This window comes from Perognathus longimembris, chromosome 1 (genome assembly GCF_023159225.1).
Source record: "Perognathus longimembris pacificus isolate PPM17 chromosome 1, ASM2315922v1, whole genome shotgun sequence".
In the NCBI taxonomy this organism is placed as follows: domain Eukaryota; kingdom Metazoa; phylum Chordata; class Mammalia; order Rodentia; family Heteromyidae; genus Perognathus; species Perognathus longimembris.
In genome coordinates this window covers 2,537,244-2,560,766 of record NC_063161.1, presented here as the reverse complement: position 1 = coordinate 2,560,766, position 23,523 = coordinate 2,537,244, and the positions used below count along the sequence as shown (strand labels likewise).

Here is a 23,523-nt window from a genome sequence, read left to right as displayed (position 1 = left end):
GTTCCCGCGAGCCAGCCCTGTCCGGGCGCCGCTCACTTCCAGCCCCTCCCTCTGGTTCTGGGCTGCTGGTCGTGAAGGCTGCAAACCCGCGCCCTGAGGGGAGCCATACTATACCGGTCCCTGGCTTACTGGAGGGTGACCGGCCCCTCGGGGGGTGTTCCCTCTCGGGGTGGCAGGTTGGGAGGGGCCTGACTGTGAGGCCCTCAGGCTCAGCTCCTCGTCCTGCCCGCCCCGGGCACGGCCGGCCCCTGGTCCTCGGCCGGCAGGTGTGCGGGGCCTGGCTCTGTCTGGGACCTGGCTTTTCCTACCAGCGAGGGAGGGCTCGTCCGCTGTAAAGAGGCCCTATGTTCACTGGCAGCGGGCTCTTGTTTCTGTTCTCTATCCTTTTAACTGATTAGAGAGTTGAAATCTTTCCCCCGAATCAAAGCCTATTCATGTCTGGCCCAGCAAAAGCGCGATGTGTTCACATCTTCCTTTGGCTCTGTGCGGGGCGCTTGAAAGGTTTCTTTGTCAGGTAGCTAAGTGTGAGCAATTGTGCCTCTTCTTTGGGCAAATAAATCTGAGTGGCGTCTGGTCCTGCGTCAACAGTGTTTTTATGCCACGCCAATAGATACACGCTTTTTCCTTTTCAGCGGAAGTCCCAGGGCCCGGCGTGTTGGTAGAACGCGTCTGCACTTCCAGTCTGAGAATTCCAGCCTGCAGTTCTGTGGTGGTGGGAAGCTCCCGGGGAAGGGCCCAGCAAGCCATGGCTGTTCCCTGCTCCCCCCTCCCCCAGGGACAGTCCCTTCCTGGTATGTTACCCCCCCCCACACACAGTCTCTTCTTGCTGTTTTTACAGCCTCACAGGGTGTTGTGAAAGGACTCTTTTCAGCCTGAAAGATGACAATAATTACATCTGCCTGCTCATTCATTATGTGCCCACCCTTCTTTCCAGTGAAATGGAAATTTCAGTCTCAGAATTATTGCTAACCAAATTACCTTTATCAGTGAAAGAGCATCTGCTCACAATTACTTATAAAATAGGAAAAATGAATCTTTTCAGCATATACATTCGCAGCTCTGATGTATATAAATTGAAAGTCATGCTTGGAGTTTAGCAGTCCATTTTTCACCATGTTCAGAATCGGAGGCAGCTCTGTCAGAAATTCATTATGCACGTTAGAAGGTGGCTGGAGAGCGGGCGGCTGGTCCACTTTATCACTCTTCATTACCTGGTTCCGGAGCAGCATGCCGTCGGTGAAGAATGGCCACCTCCCGTGGGAACGAGGGCACGGTCCGGGTAGCTCTAGGCCGTGTGTTCTGCTGGCCCGGGCCAGCCAGCTTAGCCTCACTGTGGGTGGGGCTCGCGGTTTCGTGCCGCGGCCGATGGCCTCACGTCGTGGGCGTGCTGCTTGCCATTTACCTTCCGTGGGTGTTGAGCGTCCGGTGCTGGGCAGAAGGGAGGCCCTGCCCATCGCTGGAGACTTGGGCAGCTCTGAGACTCAAGTGATTTGTCTGTCCTCCCTCTTCCACAAAGTGCCAAGCTCCTGCTGGGCGGATCTTCCCTTCCCAGTGTCTTGCTTTCAAAGGCAGCCAGGGAGTAGAGGCCTGGCAGAATCCTGCTGGGGACCGAGGGATGAGCAAGGAGCCTGGCATCCGGGCAGGGACGGGCCTTCACCTCTGTGGGGTCGTTGCTTTGTTAAGGTTTCTGGTCATTACCCAGGGCTGGCGATCCGTAAGGGCTACCCGGCTCTGCTCTGGTCATTACCCAGTGCTGGCGGTGAGCAGGGCTGCCCAGCCTTGCTCTGCTCATTACCCCCGGCTGGCGATTGGCCCAGCCTTGATCTGAGGAAGGCTGGTGACTGTGTCCAGGACAGGTCTCAGAGGGGCATTCCTGGGTCCTGACCTACTGCTGCGTAGCCCGCACCTGTCGCCAAGTTTCCTCCCTGGCAGGAGGGGAGAGGACGGCCCCAGGGGTTAGAGCGGGAGTCTCTGGGGCAGAGGAGTTGATGCAGGTCAGAGGTCACCAGGTGCCGACTAGAAACGCCCCTCCCAGAGTCAGCGGCCCAGAGAGGCCCTGGGCTTGCCGGGCCTGGTTGCTGCCTCGGAGTCTGCAAGGAGGGCAGAAAGGGTTGATTTTCCTTTTGTTTCATCAGGTTCCTTTAATGACGGATGTTCTGGGAAGGCATGTTAATTTTTCAGAGCAGTGTCTGGCCGGCGTGTCTTGGGGAGGTGGCGCTTGCCTGGTGGGCACGCGTGGGGGCCGTGGCTCGGGCTTGTTGGTGGGCGGGCCCCTAGCCCTGCAGCGGGCCAGGCCGGGGAGGACAGCCCTCCCGTGCGCCCCGCCAGCGGCCGCCCGCCGTTCTCCTGGTCTTGAAGCGGCGTGGCTGGGCTCTGGCATCCGACTGCCCATTTAGCAGATGCCCCGGCACTGGTCACAGGCTGAGCCCAGCACCTGTCTCCCAGGGGACAGGGCCCTTCCTGGAGGAAGGGTGGTCAGCCAGGAAGGTGCTGTCCCTCTTAGGCCCTTAGAGCATGGTGTTCGAGTGTGAGCTGAGGCCCTGTCACCGGCAGAAGCCCTAGGAGAAGGCAGCCGGCGCTGGCATTGTGTCTGGAGCGTTGCGTGTGTGTCTGCTCCGCTCTGGCAGTGCTGGGGACCCGGCCCGAATGGTGTGGGTGGCTCCAGGCTGCTGACTTCTGCCTTGTTCTTCTCACGGGAGAGTCCAGGCAGACTGAGGCCGGCTGAAGCCGAAGTCCATGGAGAGCGGCGGGCCCGCAGTGCCGGGCCACCCAGGGGGTGGCTCCTTCCGAGGCCACGGGGGCCGCCTGGAAGGCGGCCTTCTGCCCTCCCCACTGCTGGTTCCTTCCCGCACGCGGCCGCATCGTCGGAGGAGCCGTGTGCAGTCTCAGGCGCCTTCCTCCTCCTCGGTGGAGAGCCTTGTCCAGTAAAGCCGGCCGCTTTCCCAGCTGCTGGTCGTCAGCTCCTCGTCAGCGTGGATGTCACCCCGCGTGGGGCATCCTCGACTGCGCGCTGGGCCGTGGCCACCGCTGCCATTAATCCCGGAGAGCAGGCCGAGGTCAGCCCGGACGGGGAGCCACGCACAGAGCCTGGAACTTTCCGTCCTTCACTGTGGAAGCTGGAGATAACTCCCATTAGAGCTAATCTTTTGTTTTATTTAAAAAAGAATGTGCTCGCGTAGAAATACAGAACTCTACCAGTTGCATTTACGTGCGTGTTTGATTCTGTTTCGTCAAGTTTTCTTTTTAACCCTCCGTCAGCTGTACAGGGTGGTTTCGCGGAGATTGCTGTGCACGCGAACCAAGTGCGCCATCAGCCGCACCTCCCCGTCCCTCTCCCTCGTTCCTCTTCCTCCTTAAGACACCCTCAGTTGGCTTTACTGTCCTGCTGCCACAGGCGCGCGCAGGCGAAGTGCTTTGGCCACCTCCACCCCCTCCCCTCCCCCTCCCCCTCCCCCTCCCTCCTCACGCCCCTGCGGATGCCCACCTACAACAGAGCTTGCTAGATAAACCCCACCAGCTCTCCCGGAAGGAGCTGAGTGTCAGGGCAGCGGGTGCGAGCTGAAGGGGCCACCGCCAAGCCTGCCTTCCTGCTCAGCCATCTTGCTTCCTGCCGCCCAGCCAGCACGGCGGGTGTGGCCTGTCCTCCACTGACCCAGGAGCCCTGGTCCCTCAGTGTCCCCCTGCAGAGCAGTACGTGGTGGCGGGCACATGTGGACCTCGGCGCCGGTCCCCAAGCTGTCGTGACATCCTGGGGACCCTCCCCCACGGGCCTCAGGACGGGCACCGCTGTGTGGCACTCTCTCCTGGGACTTGAGTGCAGCAAGGGCCACCCCGACACGTCGCCCTCAAGTTGTTGCAAGGAGGAGGGGGACGTGTTGCATTTCAGTTCTTGCCAGCTCACACGGTGCGCTGCCTTCCGCACCCTGGTTTTGAATCGCTCCATCCCTGCACCCTCCCCCCCCCGCCCCCGTGGAGCTCTGCAGACTTGGGGGTGGGGTGGAGTGCCCCGGCGCACAGCCACGCCATGCAGGGTCCCGTCGGCGTCCGCCCTGTCATCTCGGCCGTGGGTCCCGTGGGGAACGGGGAGCTGTGCGGCCTGCCCTCCGTGGAGGTAGTTCTTTGCTGCGTGTCCGTGTCTGTGTGCGTGGATGGCACGGGGCTTCCCAGGGGCTCTCCTGACCGCCTGTGTTTGTTTGGTGCAGAGCAAGTCCACGGGCACCTGGAGCAGCACGAGGTGCGCTACCTGCAGTTTGCCTTCCGCTGGATGAACAACCTGCTGATGCGGGAGGTGCCGCTGCGCTGTACCATCCGTCTGTGGGACACCTACCAGGTGAGCGCCCCGCCGCCCTCTGCTCCCTCCAAACACGGTCCTCTGAACAGTCTCCTCCCGCTCTTCTCGCCGTCTGACTAGAGGGAGAGCGAGAGGAGACCCCACCGCCCGCCCGTCACCGGACGGCACCGTGGCCGCGGGGCGCAGTGTCCAGGGCCCGCTGGGCACGCGCCCCGTGAGGCCGCGCTCCACCGGAAACCTCGTGCTCCCCACTCCCGCGTTGCGCGTTTTCAGTCACTGTCGCGGGGAGTTCATCCCGAGGAGACTGCGTTTTCCGGAACCGGGCGTTCACATTCTCACACCTTTCCGTCTGGTTCCCGAGGCCTCTGCGCTGTGTGCTGGCATTCAGGCCCTAGCTTTCATTGTCAGGGCAAACAGCCAGAGCCGTTCTGCTGGGGAGCGGGGGGCGGGGGGGGGGGGGGAGGGCCGCAGGCGGGGCAGATCCCTGCACCTCTGGCTTTCACCACACGGTGAGACACAAGCCTTTCAAGGGCCGTGCCGAGGGGCCTGCGCCCCGGGAGCCTGGTCCTGCGTGTGGGGTGTCAGGGGCAAGGCAGGGGTGAGTTCAGGCACGCTGGGGCCTAGCACACGGAACCCACTCGGGGGTAGTGAGAGGCAGGACGGCCTAGGGCGGCTGGACGTAGGGCCGCCAGGCCTCCATGGGGGGCCGTCCCTCAGGAGCTCTGCCTGGGAGTCACCCCGCACGGGGGCCTGGCGCGTTGCTCCAATGCCGCTGTGGTGGTCCGCGGCACGGCAGGGCAGGTGTGGGCCGCCGGTCGTTCCTAGGTCTCGTGTTGTCGGTTTGTGACAGCCACCGAATCCAAACTGCCCTTTCATTCCCTCAGCTCTCCTGCGTCGTGGTCCTATGAAGGCCTGTGATTTACATTTTTTCTTTTGCAGCTTGAACCTTCTAATGATGGTTGCTAAAGAAATTGTTACTCCTCAGTAGACTTTGCCTTTCGAGGTACTTGGCAGCTACAGAATTTCCGGATGAAAACATTAGCTGGGACATAAAAACCTTACCTGGGGTTATTTGCATGTGTAGCCTGCCAGTCTAGTGCCATGCATCGGCTCTTTCTAGGACTGCAGAAAAAAAATTTAATATCCTGTTAATGCAGATGCTTTGCATTTTTGTGACTGGTTAGACTGTTCAAGACCCAATCCCCTCTCATTAAACACAGAATTCTTTGTAATACTATCCCATTATGAATGAATTAGGTATTAACAGTCAGTTGTACTCTGAGGAGCCAGAAGATGGATGGACTTGCCCGGGTCTTGCGCCACTTCTCCAAAATTCCTAATAGGTGTTAAAACTTGGGGCACAATTAGGACCTCATCACTGAGTTAATTTTCCTGAAATTAAATTTTGTCATGGACCAACTCATTCATATGATGGACTCATTCTTGAGCTGACAGCACCCTGGTCATAAACCTTTTTACATCTTAAAAATTGGGGGTATTTCTATTTTACAGGGGCAAGTAACCATGAAATTGTATTGCATCTTTTGGCAATGAAAATACACAGTAATCATCGGATAGCAGTTGGCTGGTTATTTTCTTCTAACTGGGTTTTTTATTAGCTGGGCTTTTCTGGTTTCAGTAACTCTTTATCGCCTTACCGAGGTACCTTGAACTCCTCTTGGGATATATGTCCATGAAAGGTTTAGTAATAAGCCCCTAACCTGTTTCAGGCCCCAGACAAACAGTGGTCCAAAAATGAATGGGACGAATTGCTATAGACATGGAAACGGCATGGTCCTTGCTTCCTTGGGCAAGGGACCCATGGACCCATGCCCGGTGCATCACTGGTACTGGGTGGTCCCAACCCCAAGAGGAGCCGCTGCCTGTGGGGGCCACTTTCTGGGTACTCTGTCAAACGCAGGTCAGCTGGGCTGGAGGCATTGCCACCATGCCAAACCTTACCCATGGAGAGGAACTTTCCGCTTGTTCTAGTCATTGCTGGGCTGTGGCTGCACAGCCAAGTTAATGTGCTGTCAATTCATCACCTAGGCCTTCTTCAATATCACGTGGAGGTTTCATTGGGATAATTCTATAGATGTGTACAGTGTACTGTGAAGGTATTCATCCCTCTTTTATATTCACTTAACCCCTTCTCCCCTGCCCCTCCCTTTGCATTACACCATACATACGTACACATACTGTACACACAGATAACTTTGACCCCCCCACCCCCGCCCGTGACCCTCACCTTTCCCCTCCTGCTGACTCCCCTCCCTCACGCAGTCTCCCCCTTCTTTTTACACTCATGCCCCATATTACTGTTATCTTTGTCCTCATGTTAGATGTAGATTTCACATAAGAGAAGTATGAAAGATCTTGTTCAACATAGTGGTCTCCACTTCCAACCATTTCCCGCACATGTCATGATTTTATTATCCTTTTTGACTGGACAGCACTCTGTCGTGTGTGCGTGTGAGTGTATCTGTGTGTATGTGCGTGTGTGTGTGCACACGCACTCACGCGTGCATGCATGAGGCGACATTTTCTTTGTTCACTCGTCAGTTGTTGGGCACCTTGGCAGATGCCACAGTTTGCTTATTCCTAGTGTGATGCTAACCACGGGCACATGGATGGCTTGTGTTGCTTCACGTTCCTTCAGAGATTTGCTCGAGTGATATGATGGGGGTCATAGAACAGGTCTGTTTGCACTTCTTTTAAGGGAACCTCCATACTGATTGCCTTGGTGGTTGTACTGGTTTACACCCACCCAATAGTGCATGAGGGTTCTTTTTTCCCCTATCTATCCTACCATTTGGAATCTCAGTGTGGTTTTGATCTCCTTTATGGCTAAAGATGCTGAACATTCTCTTACATGGTTGTAAACCATTTGTGTTTCTTCTTCTGAGACATGTCTGTTCAAATCATTTGCTCATTTTTTTTTTTTTTTTGGCCAGTCCTGGGCCTTGGACTTGGGGTCTGAGCACTGTCCCTGGCTTCTTTTAGCTCAAGGTAGCACTCTGCCACTTGAGCCACAGCGCCACTTCTGGCCATTTTCTATATATGTGGTGCTGGGGAATCGAACCCAGGGCTTCATGAATACAAGGCAAGCACTCTTGCCACTAGGCCACATTCCCAGCTTGTTTTGTATTTTTGCCAGTCCTGGGGCTTGAGCGCAGGGCCTGAGCACTGTCCATGGCTTCTTTTTGCTCAAGGCTAGCACTCTGCCACTTGAGCCACTTCTGGCGCCGTGTCCGTCCATCCCCTGCCCTGTCCCCTGCGGCCTGGCCTCCGTCAGGACCTAAGACCCCGTCAGGATGTCTGAGCGAGCACCCCTGCTACCGCCGCTGCCCCGGGAAGGGGAGACGCGGCTCGCTGGTGCCCAGCGGGGGCGGGTGGCATGGACGCCGCCCCTGCCCAGGAGGTGAGAAGGACGTGGTGGCCGGGTCCTGTGGTGGGGTGAAGCCTGGGTGGAGGGAGTCAAAAGGGGCTCCGCGGGCGCGCAGGAGTCCCGGCCCCGGCCGTGCACGCCCAGACGTGGTGAGCAGGTGGAGGGCGGCGCGTGGTGGGTGAGGAGGGCGTGTGGGTCTGCCCAGCCGGTACTGTCTGCTCCCTGCCAGGCGTGAGCAGCCTCCAGGTGTGTCACCTGCCGGAGCCTCTAGCTGCCGTGCCTAGGGGACAGGTGTCAGAGCTCTCTTCTGCCTTCTTGGTGCCACCGTGCTGATTCTGTGGATCAGGTGGCATTGAAACTGATGGATTGGTTAATCTAATAAACCCAGAGAAGCAGGTCTCCTTACAACCTACTTTTTCATAAGCCCATTAAGATTTGAGGGTGTAAGCGCTTCATGCCTGCCCGCCTACAGGAAGCAGGCATACATCACTGTCAGCCGGCAGAGGCTCAGAAATGAGAATATTCGGCCAGACTTGGCTCTCTGCTGATGAGTTTGTAGGGTGGAGCCGGAAGAAGGCGTAGCTGTCCCTCCAGAGTGGCCTTCGAGTCGGTGGCCTGGGCCGAGGTGGCACGTCAAGGAGTCTCCTCACCAGATCATCACGCTGGGGTCAGCAGAGCCCGCTCGGGGCTTGGGGTCTGTGGCCAGGTGGTTTCTTTCCTCTACAGCTCTGGCCGAGTGTGCGAGGGCCCAGAGGCCTGGTCCAGATGTGTCCTGGGAAAGAGTGACTCCCCTTCCACGCAGTCCTGACCTGTCTCAGGTCACGTCGCAGATGAAGGCCTCCCCCCCCCCCCTAACTGTTGTCCTTGGAGCAAGCAAGGTGATTTGCAGAATGTTTTGTTCCGCTCCCCCTTGCTGGACCAGGCACCCGAGGTGATCCACTTTCGTGAGGACAGGTTTATTTTGGCTGACACACTGGGAGCTTTCAGGCCTTGCTCAGCTGGCCCGATGGCTTTGGGGATTGTGACGAGGCAGCGCAGTGTGATAGGAGCAAACTCTCTTGTCTCATGGCCCAGGAGTGAGATAGAATAAAGAGGAAGGGGCGGAGGCCTCCCTGTCCTCATTCGAAGCCCTCCTACCAGGAGGTTGCGTGTCACATCACTCTGTTGTACCCAGGTCTCCTTGCCAGACCTAGACAGGGCACCAAGGGCACAGGGAAGGGTCCTCCTGGCCTTCCGGATCTTCCCGAGGCTGCTGCCAGCCCTCAGGAGGGGAAGGCAGCCTAACAGTGGCACCTGGTGCTCGTGCCAAGGACACACCCTTGCTCCTTTGCCGGGCCCTGACAGCACTGTGCTCCCTCCTCCCCTCCGTTCCTGGTACTGGAGATGGCGTGTTCCTACCTGTCCCCCGGCCGTTGGGGGCCCTGCACCGGGGTCGGGGGTGCTCCTGCTCAGCCTGGTGCACTTCCTGTCCACACAGCCTGGATTAGAGGCTCTGCCTGAAGTCTAGCAGAGCCCAGTAATGACCTTCATCGTTATGCGCCCTGGGAGAAGCTACAAAGTGAGAGTGAACCTAAGGCTTGCTTCCCGGAGCTTGGCCTTGTGGGCCTCCCGTGTGAGAAGTGTTCTCAGGGTTCCCGGTGTCGTTTTCTCTGGCCCTCGGGAGAGGACTCGCTTCCCGGTGTGACTCTCAGCTCTGCCTCGCGGAGGCTCTGCTCTCCTTTCCGGGCCGCTGTGGCCAGGCTTTGTGACATGAGGGATGCGCCCTGGGCCACGGGCTGCTCTCCTGCCGCCGTCTGAGTATGGAAACGTTCCCGGTTCTGCCGACCTCCGCCCCGGGCCGCTGAGTGCGCGCACCTTGCCCCGAGAGGAGCCGGCCTTCGCGCGGCAGCGGAGCGTCGCGGGCTAGTGCCATGGCTCCCTGTGAGGGGGTCTCCCCCTCTGTCGCTCTGTCATCAGGAGTGTCTTGCCGGATCTGGATGTTGGAGGAGCCCCGGGTGAATGTGTCGGAGCCGCATCGGGCACCGGGGGGCGGGGGGGCTGGCTCCTTGTCCCCCGTGAGTGAGCGGCGTGTCCGCGTGCCCTTCATCGCTCTGGACACGTGGCTCATGAGCGAGGGCAGACATCCCAGGGGAGCCCGTGTGCAGGTAGAGCAGGATTGTTCTCTAATTCAGTGCCTTGTTTTTTATGAACACTCGTTAGGGCCGCCTGTGTTCATTCCCAGAACTCGAGTCTGGTAGGTGAAGAAACACGGCGTGGCCCGTGACACGGGCCTCATGCCGCCCACCGGGTATGTGTTCACCGCGTGCGGCTCCCCGGGCGCTTCCCTTGAGCCTCCGTGCACTGAGCCCCCGGAGGGGGTGTGTGGGGATGCCAGGGGCCCCCGTGCCAGGCAGCGGGGGGCAGGAAGGAGGGGCGGGCTGACCTGTGCAGGATGGACGGTACCTCCCTGAGGGAAGAGGACGCCGAGGCCCCCCGAAGGTGACTCGCCCAGGGTCACGGCCCAGCCGCGTCTCTGTCGTAGGGAACCTGCCCCGTGGGACAGCTGTGCACCTGGTGGCCACAGGCGCCGAGAGCGGACGGCGGCCGAGATCTGTGCTGCCTCTCAGCACTTGGTCATCGCAGGACTTGGGCCGCCTCCTGGTGACTGTCGTGGGGTCTTGATTTTAAACCCGAAGGCCCTGTGGCTCTGGCCCACTGGCATGGCCTTGCTGTCCTGGGCCCGCCAGGCCGGCACCTTCTCGGGCTGTGTGCCTCGCGGGCTCACCCGTCTTGCTGATCTCGCGGTGGCAGCTTCGCCGTGTCTGGGGTGCTGCCTGGGCCCTGCGTGCGCCCGTGTTCTGGGGCCTTGGGTGACTCCCGAGTGTCCTTAGGGCCCCAGTGCAGGCCTGGCTGGCCTCGTGGAGCTCGCCGGGTCTCCTTGCCTTCCGGTGCTCCGCTTCCCACAGGGCTGGGCCGGGAGACCACCCCTGCTTCCTGTGGCCTGGGAGACCGGGAGACCGCCCCTGCTTCCTGTGGCCCGGGAGACCACCCCTGCTTCCTGTGGCCTGGAGACCGCCCCCGCTTCCTGTGGCCCGGGAGACCGCCCCTGCTTCCTGTGGCCCGGGAGACCGCCCCCGCTTCCTGTGGCCCAGTGCAGGCCATTTGTTCTCGATGTGACCGCACTCAGTGTTCAACCTGACCTTGTCACAAGGCAGAGTGCAGGACAGGCCCTAGCTCCCCCCCCTCCTCTAATCCCATGGAGGCCCCCCCAGGTGTGTCAGGAGAGGCCCTAGCTCCCCCCCCTCCTCTAATCCCATGGAGGCCCCCCCAGGTGTGTCAGGAGAGGCCCTAGCTCCCCCCCCTCCTCTAATCCCATGGAGACCCCCCCCAGGTGTGTCAGGAGAGGCCCTAGCTCCCGCCCCCTCCTCTAATCTCATGGAGGCCCCCCCAGGTGTGTCAGGAGAGGCCCTAGCTCCCTCCCCTCCTCTGATCCCATGGAGGCCCCGCAGGCTGTCAGGAGAGGCACAAGCTCCCCTCTCCCTCCTCTAATCCCATGGAGGCCCCGCAGGCATGTCAGGACCGACGGGCTCACGGGGTGTGCACTGCTGTCCCAGATGGGGCTCGCAGATGGTTTGTCAGGTGTGGCTTGCCAGGCTTGTTGGAGATGAGAAGTGGGGGAGGAGTGAGGGTCTCTCCCTCAGTGGCGCCGAGCCCGTGGGTCCCAGGAGCTCTGGGTAACAGCCGGTTCCCAGGAGCAGCAGCACCCTGGGCTGAGAGGAGACACGGGAAGCCGGAGCTGGCGTCCTGGGCTGCACACGCCATCGTGAAACAAAGCAGTGGGGGAGCATGACGGGGCCACCGAAGCCTCGCCCAGTGGGCTAGAGGCGAGCATCTGCTCCGCGTGGCCTTCCGCGGCGAGGGGCTCCTCTCCCGGCGCAGCTGAACGCCTTCCTGGGGCTCATTGCTATTCCAGCGGCGCGGCTCCACTTCCTTCTTGGGCCCGTTGAATTCTCCACATTCATCTCCCCTCGCCCAGGGCCAACGTGATCACACAAGACAGACGCTCCGCTGCCAATGGAAGTCAAGTAGCGGGCCAGCCGCAGGTGCCCGGGAGATGGCTGATGCCTTAGTTCTGTGGCCCGCTGGGGAACGTGGCGCTGAACGGCGTGGCCCATCCAGTCCCCTTCCTCTTCCCCTTGCGCGGGAATTCTGCGGTGTGGGGCGCAGCCTGCCAGATCCGTGCGTCTCCCTGGGGATCCTCCTCGCTCCCAGGCCCCAGCAGTGGCTCCCAGCCCAGGCCTCGGCGTGACCCGGGGCTGCCTCCCCCAAGCAGCCAGGTGGCTGTGGGCGGATGCCCAAGCGGAGGATAAGGGCCGCAGAGGGTCGAGCAGGAGCCAGGTATGGCGTCGCACTGGGTGGCCCTGCCGCGGGATGACAGTGTGGCAGGATGGGCTGTCCTCGTACGCAGTGTCCGTTGGCCCATGTGCCCCGCTTGGGCTCTGCCCACGCCCCAGCTCCTCCCATCTCGACTTGGTCTCTGTCTGCACCCCAGGCTGGCCTTCCAGGAGGTGGTGAGCGGAGATTCCTGGCCCCCGCCGCCGTTGCCCGGGGGCAGTGCTGGCACCAGCTCTTCCCTCCAGACCCGAGCACGGGGTGGACAGAGGGGCAGCGCATGGCTGGGTAGGGGAAACGCCCCCGTTATGACTGTGGCCGTGCACAGATTCTCCTCTCCAGGGTCCCACGGCACCGTTAAGAACGCGAGGGTGCTGGCCTGACCTCTGATGGCCTTGGCTCGGAACTTGATTACGCAGCCTTGATAGGACGCTTGGCCTCTCCACAGGCAACGAAGAAAGAGCTGGGAGCCGGAGCCGCCGCGCACTGAGGGGCAGCTCGGGGACGAGGGGTGAGAGAGGCTACCCAGAAAGGAGCAGGTGGGCCCGGGCCCCTCAGGAGCGTGGAGTGGCTCCGGAAGTGGCCCCGGGGACCGAGGGCCGTGTAGAGTCCCCCGTCGGTGGCAGGTGACCGGAGCGAAGTGAGGTGGCCGCTCCCCGTGTAGGTATCGCCCAGCTCCCGCGTGTGGACTCTGCACACTGGACACGAGTGCATCCTCACTGCCGCACGGCCTCTGGAGGGTCGTGCTGCTGACCGAGAGGGAGGTTGGGCCCCGTGGCGGAGGCGGAGGGGGAGGGGGAGGGGAGAGGGGGGCGGCCCCTGTGGCCAGACCTCCTCCTGCTGGCTTGCAGTCTGCTTTCCCATGCGTACTGCTTTTTCGTGCACATCGACGGGGCACGGCTTTCCCGCGCACACACGCGTGGCACCGCTTCCCCACGCACCCACGCGTGACACTGCCTCCCCAGGCCCGCATCCGTGTTTATGTCTGACACGAGCCTCTTGGCAGCGTCTGCCGGGGTGAGCGCACGCGTGGCGGGCGGGCGGGCGGGCGGGGCGCTCCTGAGGGTCCTCGGGCCTCCCTTGGCCGCAGCCCTGCCTGCCTCCGCGGGCTCTGCCCTGCTGGGACCGAGTTCCCGTGGGCTGCTGGGAGTGGACGGCGGGCCTGACTTAGCGGGTGGGTCTGGCAGAACCGTTTCCAGCAGGCGCCCCCCCCGTCCCCCCTCCCCCCGAGCCAGGGCCGCCGCCGCCGGCCCCCGTGGCGATGCGCGGTGCCGCTGCACTCAGCGCCCCCGCCGCGGGGTGCCCAGCTCGGGGAGCGCGGCAGGCAGCGCGGGTGAGGAAAGCGGCGCGGCGGGGGCCGTTTCCCTTCCCGGCCTCGCACGGAGGCACCCGGCGGCACTTCACGTCCAGCTGCCGTCGCTCTGGAATTGGTGGGTGCTGCTGCTGATCCCCCCCCCCCCCCCCCGTCACTGAGGCTGGATTTTGGCAGATCCGTGCCCATCTTCCGGAGACCTTGCTTACTGGGATCTGATGGTAGATCCCAGTGTGTCGATGAACTCGTCAAGAGTCACAGATCGCCGGAGCCTTGCCGCCCAGAGCCCGGGAGCCAGGAGTCCTCCGTTTGTTCTGATGTGCTCTGGTGGGGTGGGGTGCTCCTGTGCTGCAGAGCTGCAGTCCTCCGTCACACGCTTCAGAGGGCCGGGCTGAGGCGTGCTAGCTCTGTAGCTGTGTCAGAGGAGCACCACCCGTGGCTGAGGGAGTGTGAGTTACCGGTTGTGCAAGGGGCTGTTGGGTGTGTCGTTCCCGTGCTTTGTTAACGACGAGCCGGGGCGAGTCGTCTACTGCGAGAGCGTCTCCCAGCGGCCTGGCCTCGGGGCAGTTGCGAGAGCCTGTCTGAGTTAGCACCCTGGGGACCTGGGACTCCTCGCGTGGACAGGACCGTGGCTGCGCGTACCCTGCCCCCGGATGCTTAGTTACCCTTGCAGCCGCGGTGCCCGAAGCCCGTCTCTCCCTGTCCAGCAGGTGGACAGCCCCCGCGCGTACCTGCGCAGCCACCGTCGGGGGTTTCCGGATCCCCCCCTTCGGGAAGGCTGCCGAGTTGCGCGGCAGGGAATGCCATCCGGAAGGGGTTAAGGATTCCGTGGAAGTCAGCCCACAGAGAGGCCTTCTCCGTGCTGTGCGGCTCCCGCTGCCGCCTCTCGTTCACACCAGCCTCTCCCATCTCCCATGGCGCCCACGCAGGAGCGAGCTGCCACGCGCATCTCACTGTCAGAGACCTTGTCTTTACCCGCTTAAAATATGTCTATGATGCCCCCCCCCGCCCCCGCCTCGGCACTTAAGATACACACTGGGATTCCAGGCTGAGCTCTGAAGGACCCGGTCACGCTGTCTCCTCTGGGTACCCATCTGGGGACTACCCTCTGTCACGGTCCTCAGAGGCCGTTTTCTTGGGGATGAGAAACCAAGGGCCTGTGTGGCTCTGCGTTGTTCACATGTGCACAACACTCTCCCCTCCCTCCCCTCTCTTCTGCCTTGCTCACGGCCCTGCTTGGTTCTGCGCTCCCGGACTCCCCGGAGGCTCATCCTGCTCACCCTCGATGCAGGAAAAAGTGCAGTACCAGGAGGTCTGTGCAGCTGCACAGAAGCAGTGTGTAAGCGCACAAGCTGGCTCGCACAGACGCCACTGCCTTTTGAGTGTGGCATCCCCGCAGTAGCCCTTCTCTTTAAGACATGGCCGTCCTCAGAAAATAGTTGACTTCCATTCTCTACGTAGTGCTGCTCTTCTTGAGATTCTGTGACACAGCAGCTTTTACGGAGGCCACCCATTTCCTGTGCCGTGGTCTGTGTGGCGTTGGGCATGTATAAGATCATCATCCGGTACTTGCCCCGGGGCTGTGGCGACAGCATTGCTAGTCTTCTGGTCCTACCTGCATGTCATTGCATTTCACCAGTCAACATTCCTAGTCTCTTTAACTCCCTAAATTCCACTCGTGGCATTCCATCAGCTGGAAGACACACCCGTGCAGACACAGGATGCCTTTGTGAGCTGAGCCCCTTTGTCTGCCATGTCGCTTGGCCAGTCCACTCCCCGGTATTCAGGGGTCTCCTCCTTCACTCTTATCCTCTTACACGGCGTTTCCCCAGGAGAGTTTCAGTGTTGGGGATTTTCAGCTTTCAGGATTTAGGATTTTAATCTTTCAGGAGTGGGGTTTTCGTGCTTTTGCTTTCAGGGATGTTTCGGGGATTTTGATGTTTGGGGATTTCGGCACCCGGGATTACGGCATCAGGGATTGTCCTTTCGGAGTACCGCCTCTCACGCTGGGTGCCGGGGCTGGGCACTGGGGTTCGCGGCCCATCCGGGTCTCTGCGGCGAGCGGCTGCTTGAGGTTCCACGCGACCCTCAGTGCAGTGACACACCCAGGCAGCTCTCGCGTTCTCGGCCTCAGTGGTGGCTCCCTTACGGGGTTCCGCAGGGGCAGGGCGGCTGGGAGGTGGGGGAGAGCCTCCTGGCTCTCGCAGGGCTGCTCTGTGTGCTGTGCCGTGTCTACTCGGCAGGGCCGCGGCTGGAGTCGGGCTCTCTGCATGGAACCTCCCAGGGCCCTGTGAGCTTCCTCCCTCCCTCACTGGAGGGCACCTGGCCACTGAGGAATCCCACAGGCCCAGGGGGCAGACCCTCCCTCCTGAGGGGGCTGGGGCTGGTTCCGGAAGAGCACACGGGAGAGGAGAGGTCCGCCTGTGGGTGCCGCTGCCTGTCCCCCTGTGGTCTGCCTCCTCTGCGCTTGTCCCCATCTGTCCTAGCCCCAGGGGCTCACAGAGCGAGCGTGCAGCGCACCACCACGGGTCCTTAGGGCCCGTCTGCAAGGTCTCGGGCGACGGACGGCCTCTCTGCAGATCTCTGTGCCCATACCAGGGGCCACCCGCCCGGCAGCTGGCCGTGCACTGCTGGGGCACAGCGTCCTGCAGCGGGTGGTAGTGACTCTTGTCCCCTGGCTGAGATTCTTGGGAGACCCCTTGTGGGCTGAGAGAAGTTCATGGTGGAAACTTCTCATCCTCCTGGCCAGACCCCCTGAGGGCAGATGAGCCGGCTGCGGGGCCCGCCGAGGGGCCGAGGGGCCGAGGGGCCGGCTCCCAAGCTGCCTCGCTGTCCGCCGTGATCTCAGGCTGCGCGAGCCCCACCCGGCTTTCCAGGAGCCCGTGTCATCACCGGCAACCCGGGTGCGAGTGCGGGCGGCCACCACCCTGCCGAGAGCGTCCGTGAGCACCGTGCCCTGGGCCTCCAGTGGCGTGCAGTGGCGTCCAGTGACCTGGGGCGTGTGTGTGGGCAGAGGCCCCCTCACGTCGGGAGGAGAACGCGGGATGGCCACCGTGATGCTGGCGAGGTTAGCAGTTTGGGGAGGAGCTAGCCCGAGTCTGTCCAGTCCTGGGATCCGGGGCCTCCGTCCTGCCGTCGGTCCTCACCAGGCCCGGCAGCCCCAGGGGGCGCTGCGGAAGCGGGGGTTTGTCCTCCTCCTCCTCCTCCTCCTCCTCCTCCTCCTCCCCCTCCTCCCCCTCCTCCTCCTCCTCCTCCCATGAGTCTCTGGCCCCTGGGGAGCGGTGGCTGTCGGCCCCTTTGCCAAGCGGTGTGCACAGGAAGCAGCGTCCTCTTTGCAGAGGGCATCTGCCCCCGCTCCTCCCCAGTAACAAAGCCAGCCGCCGCACACAAAGACGCATCTAAATATGAATTAAGTCTCAGTTATTAAAAAGGCATTTCGAGGTTTTATTCCTTGAATATTGAAAAATGGGAATCCATATGCAAATGCAATTTAATCAGCCCATTGTAACCTTTCTGCATTCGGCTGAGGAGAGCACTTTGTGGTCCGAGGGGGGCCTCCTCCTGGGGGCCGGCCCCGGGGCAGGGTCGGGCCCCCGCCGCGTGTGTGTGTGTGTGTGTGTGTGTGTGTGTGTGTGTGTGTGTGTGTGTGTGTGTGTGTGTGTGTGTCTGGCCTTGGCTGACCTGTACACAGCAGTTGCTGAGTCGCTGCCTTAGCTCTGTCAGGTAGTTAGGGCAGTGCGGTCCCTCAGGCCCGCAGCTGGCTCCGATGGGCTCAACTTGAGCCCCCGTGGGCCTCGGCGTTTCTGGTGGGGCGGTAGTGCCCGGTGCACTGGAGCCAGCGTCGTGGGCAGCGTGCCCCGAGCCAGGGACCTCCCCAGGGCTGTTGCTCTCCCTCCCACCCTCACGTCCAGCCGTACTCACTACAGCTCCTGGCGGGGTTGGCATCCTGGGCTCCCCCGGCCTCCCGCCCCATGCCAGGCCCCTCCCGTGTACTGCACGGTCGGCAGCTTTGTCACTGGGTTGACAATGACGAGAAGTCCGGCGCCTTCCTAGTGACAACATCGGGTGGGGGAGAAGCGACCAGACGGGGCCTCCTGGACGCGGCACGCCAGGTGCTTGGGGCTTGTTCTCCACGACGGCTGCGTTCACGGGCCCTCCTGCACCCCGCTCTGCCGACGACGCATCAGCCGCAGAAGGCAGGCACTCCCGGTGCTGGGCCCTGCTGAGCCGGCCCAGAGCCGCGGCTGGGCCGGGCTCTCCCCCCGGCCAGCCGCTCTCACCGGCCCCCTGGCTGCTCACGCCACCCTCCAAGCACAGAACTGTGAAAATCGCAACCCCGGGCGAACGTCTGTGCAGACCGAGCCATCGGGCTCAATGTCGTGGACGCCAGGAAGGAGCAAGTGGTAGAGCCCAGTCCATTTCATCTGATGTCTTTTTACTGACGTCAGAAATGGTCGTAAATTTTCAAGAATAGCATCCTTTTTCTTATGCTGTGAACACAGCGTAACTAACGAAGCAGCGTCGGCTGAGAGACCGGGTCCAGCCCGGCCCTGTCCGTCCGCGGGACGAGGCTCTGCATGGCCTCCTTGTCCTCTTCGGAGGCTGGGGGGACTCCCCGGTCTCCCCACCCATCTCAGCGCACAACCTGGGGACCCCCAGGACGCCGACACGCAGGGGCGCCCGGGGCTTGCAGGCTTGGACAGGTCCCTGCGAGTGTCCGCCATCTTCCTTCTGGGACCCCTGGCGGTGAGGCACCGGCCCTGTCAGTCAAAGTGCACGAAGAACACATGTTAAGACTATAAACGCGGTGATTTCGTCTCTGCAATTGACAGCGTCTTTGAAAAAAATGCACTGTACGCTAATTCCCTAGCACATACAGAGCAATTTCTAAAGGCGACATCGCCACCTTTGTTCATGGGAGGACTTGCAGTGGCAAGTCAGTGCTTCTGACTCTGCCCGTGACCAGAGCGGCTCCTCTTCGGCAGCACTGGCGTGGCAGGCGGCTCTGCGTGTCCTCCCTCGGCAGGTGCCAGGCCCCCCTCAGAGCCTCCTGGTGCGGGAGGCAGGGCGGCTCCGCCCCCAGAGCTGGCGTCCGGGACGGGGCCACGGTGAGCCCCGCAACGGGAAGGTTCCACAGTTCCGCAGGAAGACCTCACGGCTCCCGGGGCCGAGAGGCGGGGTCTGGGGCACAGGGTTCACCAGGAGGAGACAGGCTCAGCCAGGGGAGGGGACGAAGGCCCCCCCCCCCAGGCCTTTCCGTCTGCTCGCGGGGCCCAGCCCTGCCCTCTCGTTTGCGGTGAGCGCTTCGTTTTGGTGAGGAGGCTCAGGACGCCTTGGCCGCTGGGAGAATTTCGCGGTGAGATGTGCGGCCGGCAGGGCCCGGCCGGGCGTGGGGTAGGTGGGAAGGCAGGTCCCCGGTTCCCGCGGGGACCTTTGCCGTGCCCTGGCCACGCTCAGTGGACAGCTGGCTGTGTGCATCCCAGAGCTAAGCCCTGGTCCGGGAGCCGGCCGGCACGGGTGCCTTTGAAGGTGGAGAGAAGCCCACAGCGAGCAGGCGCGGGGAAAGAAGCACGTCCCCCGAGGACTGCTAGGGAAGATGGCTGACACCAGCACAACACTTCCCATGGTGACTTGTCAGTATTTGGGAACGGAGCCTCCGGCACCTCAGAAATAATCACAGCGCTCACGAAAGCTTCAGATTCCTTCTCAAAGCACCGCTGGTTTTGCCGTAACGAGGAAAGCATCTCGGGCTCACGAAGCCAGCCGACGTGCGCACAGCCAGGCTCGGGGGCCCCCGCCCCCCCCCCCCCCCCCCCCCCGCGCTGCGGCGGCACCGGGAAGCAGCCCTCGGGTGAATCGCTCCAGGCGCGGGTGTGGCGAGACGTGCATGTCCAGTCCTTGGTGAGAGACTAACCGGTCCAGTGCCTGGCCAGCGGCTCGGAGGCTGGCCAGTGCCACGTGGCCGGTGCCCACCTACGTGGCGGCGCCCCGGATGGGGGGCCCGGGGTGCTGGCCTCCGCGACTCTGTGTGGACGGCACCTTCCCGTCGGGCTGTTGGTGGGGTGGCGTTCCTCTGTGCGCACCAGAGCCTCACCCCGCACCCCGCCTCGCTTCACCTCCTTCCCTTTCAAGCCAGCTTTACTATCTGGAGATCTAATTGCAAACCCTCTTTGAATCAGCGCCGTTAATAAAAAGGTGCAATGCCTGCAGCTGTCTGGCCATGGAATGCTGATACTCTTGGCTTGCTTTGTGTTGTTCCAGACCCTTCTAAGAACTCCGTCTAACTACTCTTGCTATCTTTCCAGGAGCATTGCGTTTTGGTTAAAAATCCTGCCTCCACCTTTACTCGTGCTCGTAAGAAAGAGGTAACAACTGAGGACAAAGGCCAGGACGCATGAATAGATGGGCGTTTGCATGTTAGGAGCAGTTTCTCCACCTTCGTCCGTGGTGCACTCTGAGGGTGTCCGTGACAGTGAACAGAGCCGCCACTGGCGGCCAGTGACATCCTCACAGCTGCTGTCCTTGTCCCGGGAGCTCCGTGTGGTGGGAGGTGTGTGTGTGTGTGCGTGTGTGTGTGTGTGTGTGTGTGTGTGTGTGTGTGCCGTGAAGTACAGATAGAGCCACACGCCACAGACAGGAAGGGTCGCTGGGAGGAACCAGATTGAGAGTCTGTGCGTATGTGAAGGCGTTCCGTGCACACGCATGTGAGCACACACACACACGCGCACACCCTGGGTCCTGCTCACTGGGAGCTTTCTTCAGGGTTCTTCTCTCCTGGGTCCGCCGAGGCGTGTGGATAGGCACGAGGCGCCTTGCCGTCTCTCGTATACCCCGGGGAGGTCCCTGCCCTGCCCAGCCTTCTGTGGAGGGGACGGAGCCATGGAGCGGTGGGCACCTTAGCCCCGAGCTCAGTCCACGGAAGGGAAGGCCCTGCCAGGCTCCTGGTGGTCCGGCCCTGTGCTTCCTTGGCACGCCAGCAGAGGGAGTCCTTGTGAGCAGGACCCTCGACTGGAACGGCGGCCTGCTCAGTGGCACCACGGCCTCAGGCCAAGCGGCCTCTCTGGGCGTCATTTCCCCCTCTCCTCAGTCACTGGGTGAGGATGAGGCTGCCCCAGTGCCCTTTCTCCGTCTTGCCAGCGTGACTGAGGACAAAGCAAGCACCCACCGAGCTGCCGGCCACCAGAGGAAGCTGTGTCCTCCCCCTCTTTTTCCTCGGAGTCAGTCTTGCCGCGTCGTCCAGGCTCGCAGCCCTGGCGTGGTAGGTAGCGGGTACCACCCCGCCCGGGAAGCTGACTTTCTTCTGGATGGAGATGGAGACAGAGGCAGCCCTTCCCGCGTGGACCCTGGCTTTGCTCCGACGTGCGGAGGGCCCGGGCCCGCGTCTCCCGCCAGATCTGCAGCGGGCTAGCGGTAATCCCCTCTCATCTCTGAGTGGAATGTTCCGTGCATATCGTGAGCTTGTGATATCTCCAAAGCCCAGGGGCCGGAAGCCCTAGTGGTTGCTCTATTCATGGATTCATGTTGTAGTAAAAGGCGGTAATTGATGAATATCTGTGGGAATGGATATGATTGTGTCCTCTTTAATGAGCTAACAACTTCATGCTGGAATCTCGGCAGTGCTATTGTTTAGAATAAAAGGAGACATGCAAATGAGTCCGCGTGCAGATTGTGGTGGAACAATGCTGCAGCCTCTTTATTGGACCCATTAATTAATTCCCCATCAGCCAGCTTCTCTGGGAATGAACTGGAAAAATAATTAAAATGATACACGAGGTAAGGAGTTTAGAAATTCAAAAGGTGAAGGCAAGAATTAGTTTAATACATAATTAGACATATTATTTGTGACTATACATTTTTTAAATGTGGTTCACTGAGGCAATAGGGCCCTATTTTTAGTTCTGGATACTCAATAAATACCATTTGGGGTTGTTTTTCAATTCATAGAAGATCATAAATTTTCTTAATAACATTAAGTGGCTAATTATATTGTACATTGTTAAAATAACTCTTATTGCGAAATCTCATAATACAACAAAAGTTGCAAAAGAAAAGTTTTAGAGGACTTACTTTGACTAAGCGACCCAGTAGAACTTGGGGCGTTCTGAGGAGAACGTTTCAGCCGTGCGCCCGCAGGTTCACACGCTCGATTCTGGCACGCGCCCTGGACGCCGGCGATGGGGAGGTGTTGGGTGCAGACATCCATGGAGCGACGGCGCTGTCCGCCTCAGCCCCGCAGAGCCGTGCGGTCCCGAGAGGATGCTGCCCGGCCCATGTGGCCGACCGTGCCGGCGGGACCGCCAGGCCTGCCCTCTGGCCCTGGCGCAGCGCACGGGGGCAGGGGCCAAGGTGCCCTGTGATCCCGGGCTACGTAGGTCGAGGTCGCTTGAGCTCTAGGAGCCAAAGGTTATGAGCTCTCGGTCAGAGGTCGCTATCTATTAAAGTGACAGGCTTGCACATCACTATGTGAGCCCCGGACCTGGAGCTTTCCTCGTTTGAATGGACAGCTTAGAAGTGATGTTAGTGGGCTGGGAACGTGGCTCAGCGGTAGAGCGCTCGCCTAGCATGCACCAAGCCCTGGGTTCCATTCCTCAGCACCACGTAAACAGAAAAAGCCAGAAGCGGCGCTGTGACTCAAGTGGCAGAGTGCTAGCCTTGAGCAAAATGAAGCCAGGGACGGTGCTCAGGCCCTGAGTCCAAGGCCCAGGACTGGCAAAAAATAGAAATGATTTTAGTAACTAATCTCCTAGGCCATTGGAGAACAGAATGAAAGCCATGCGACCCCACACATCAGAGCCACGTGCTGCCTCCGGAGAAGCGACCGCCACCAAACCCACAGGAGTAGCGCAGTGTGACCCTCCCTCCCAGGTGGCGGCCGGAGACCCAGAGCCGCTCGGAGGCCTGGCAGGTGGGGCGTGGGGAGCGGGCAGCAGCCCTCAGAATGCGATGCCCTGGTTTGGCTTTGCTGTGCAAAGCTGGCCTGGCCTCCCCGACTTTCCTGGGCCCTCTGCCCGAGACCGAACCCCCTCCTCTGGGCCTCCCCACACTGGGCGGGCTGCATCCCACCTCCAGGCCCTTCTCTGCTTTTCCCACCCATGTTCCCACAGGGAGCCTTTAGTTCAGGCCAGAGGGAAAGGTTCCAGCTCTGCCATTTGCTTTCCTTCTCTTCAAATCCAACACCACCCATTAATTACCCCATGATTTGATCTGTCAATCCAGAAACACTTACTAATGCTTTATGGCCTTGGCCTGTTGAAATTCTGGGAAAGAGGGAAAGGAGCGAGCCTGTCCTAATAAATAAAAGTTATTTCCTCATTTGAATTTCCGAGTCCAGGGAGTCAATAGGATGCAGACATCCGTCTTTCCCTTCTTGACGCCGGGGGACGATTTCTCATGGCGCGCCCTCCTGCCTGCAGCCGTGACGTGTGCGCGGGGCTGGCCGGGCCCTGTCACCTCCTCTTCTGAGACCAGCTGCTGTTTGCATTGTGAATTCCACGCGTGGCGGAGCGCCGGCTGCAGGACTGTGGTCTTTCGGTCGGTAGGAGCGTTATTGTAGGAAATGCTACGTCTTCAAGGCAAGCAAGTGCTCTAGAGTGAAGAATCTCGGCCCCCCCGTCTCCCTCCGCTCTCTGAAGGCGGCTGTGAAGGGCCCACCGAGGCAGGCATAGCGGCGCTCAGGGGTCAAGGGCTGCCTCGTTGCAGGGTGGGCTGATTCAGAGGAGGACCGAGACTGGGGCCACCCTGGGGCAGGCCCCACGTGCCCTCCGGTCACACTGCCCCACTCACTGTCTTCCGCCGGGAGCTGAGATTCCTGAGCTGATCCCGTGGTGCTCCGCGCGTGGCTGGACATGGTGGACCGGGGCCACTCAGCAGGGCTCAGATAGGGGCTGCGGGGGTCCTTAAGTTCTCCGCCAGCCCCCTTAGATCTGCCGTTTCAGCGTGCTGTTCCATACCTGTCACCCCCGCAGACCAGGGGGCCTGCAGGGCAGGGCTGTGTCCAGCTCTACGCCTGCTTGTAGCTTGGACCCGGCACCGTTGCTCGTCTCCCTGGTGTCCTCACAGGATGAGTTGTGTAGACACTGGCAGGTGTCTGGGCGGAGGGCAGGGAGGCTGCCCTTGGGCCTTGAGGTCAGTCTCTTAGTGGCATGCTTCGTGGTCTGGGCC

The 23,523-nt window shown here is 61.0% G+C and overlaps 1 protein-coding gene across 3 annotated transcripts in view; it reads left to right on the top strand.

Moving 5' to 3' along the window:
- The window catches only part of Tbc1d22a (TBC1 domain family member 22A), a 267,451-nt gene that overhangs the window by 192,459 nt on the left and 51,469 nt on the right, over nt 1-23,523 (top strand). For 2 of the 3 annotated variants that reach the window (XM_048353885.1, XM_048353877.1), the window contains exon 11: nt 4,203-4,330. In XM_048353885.1, the coding sequence (XP_048209842.1) occupies nt 4,203-4,330 (128 nt within the window). Of the gene's footprint in view, nt 1-632; nt 792-4,202; nt 4,331-23,523 lie in introns of all 3 variants that reach the window. The other variant, XM_048353871.1, reaches the window with a different exon arrangement.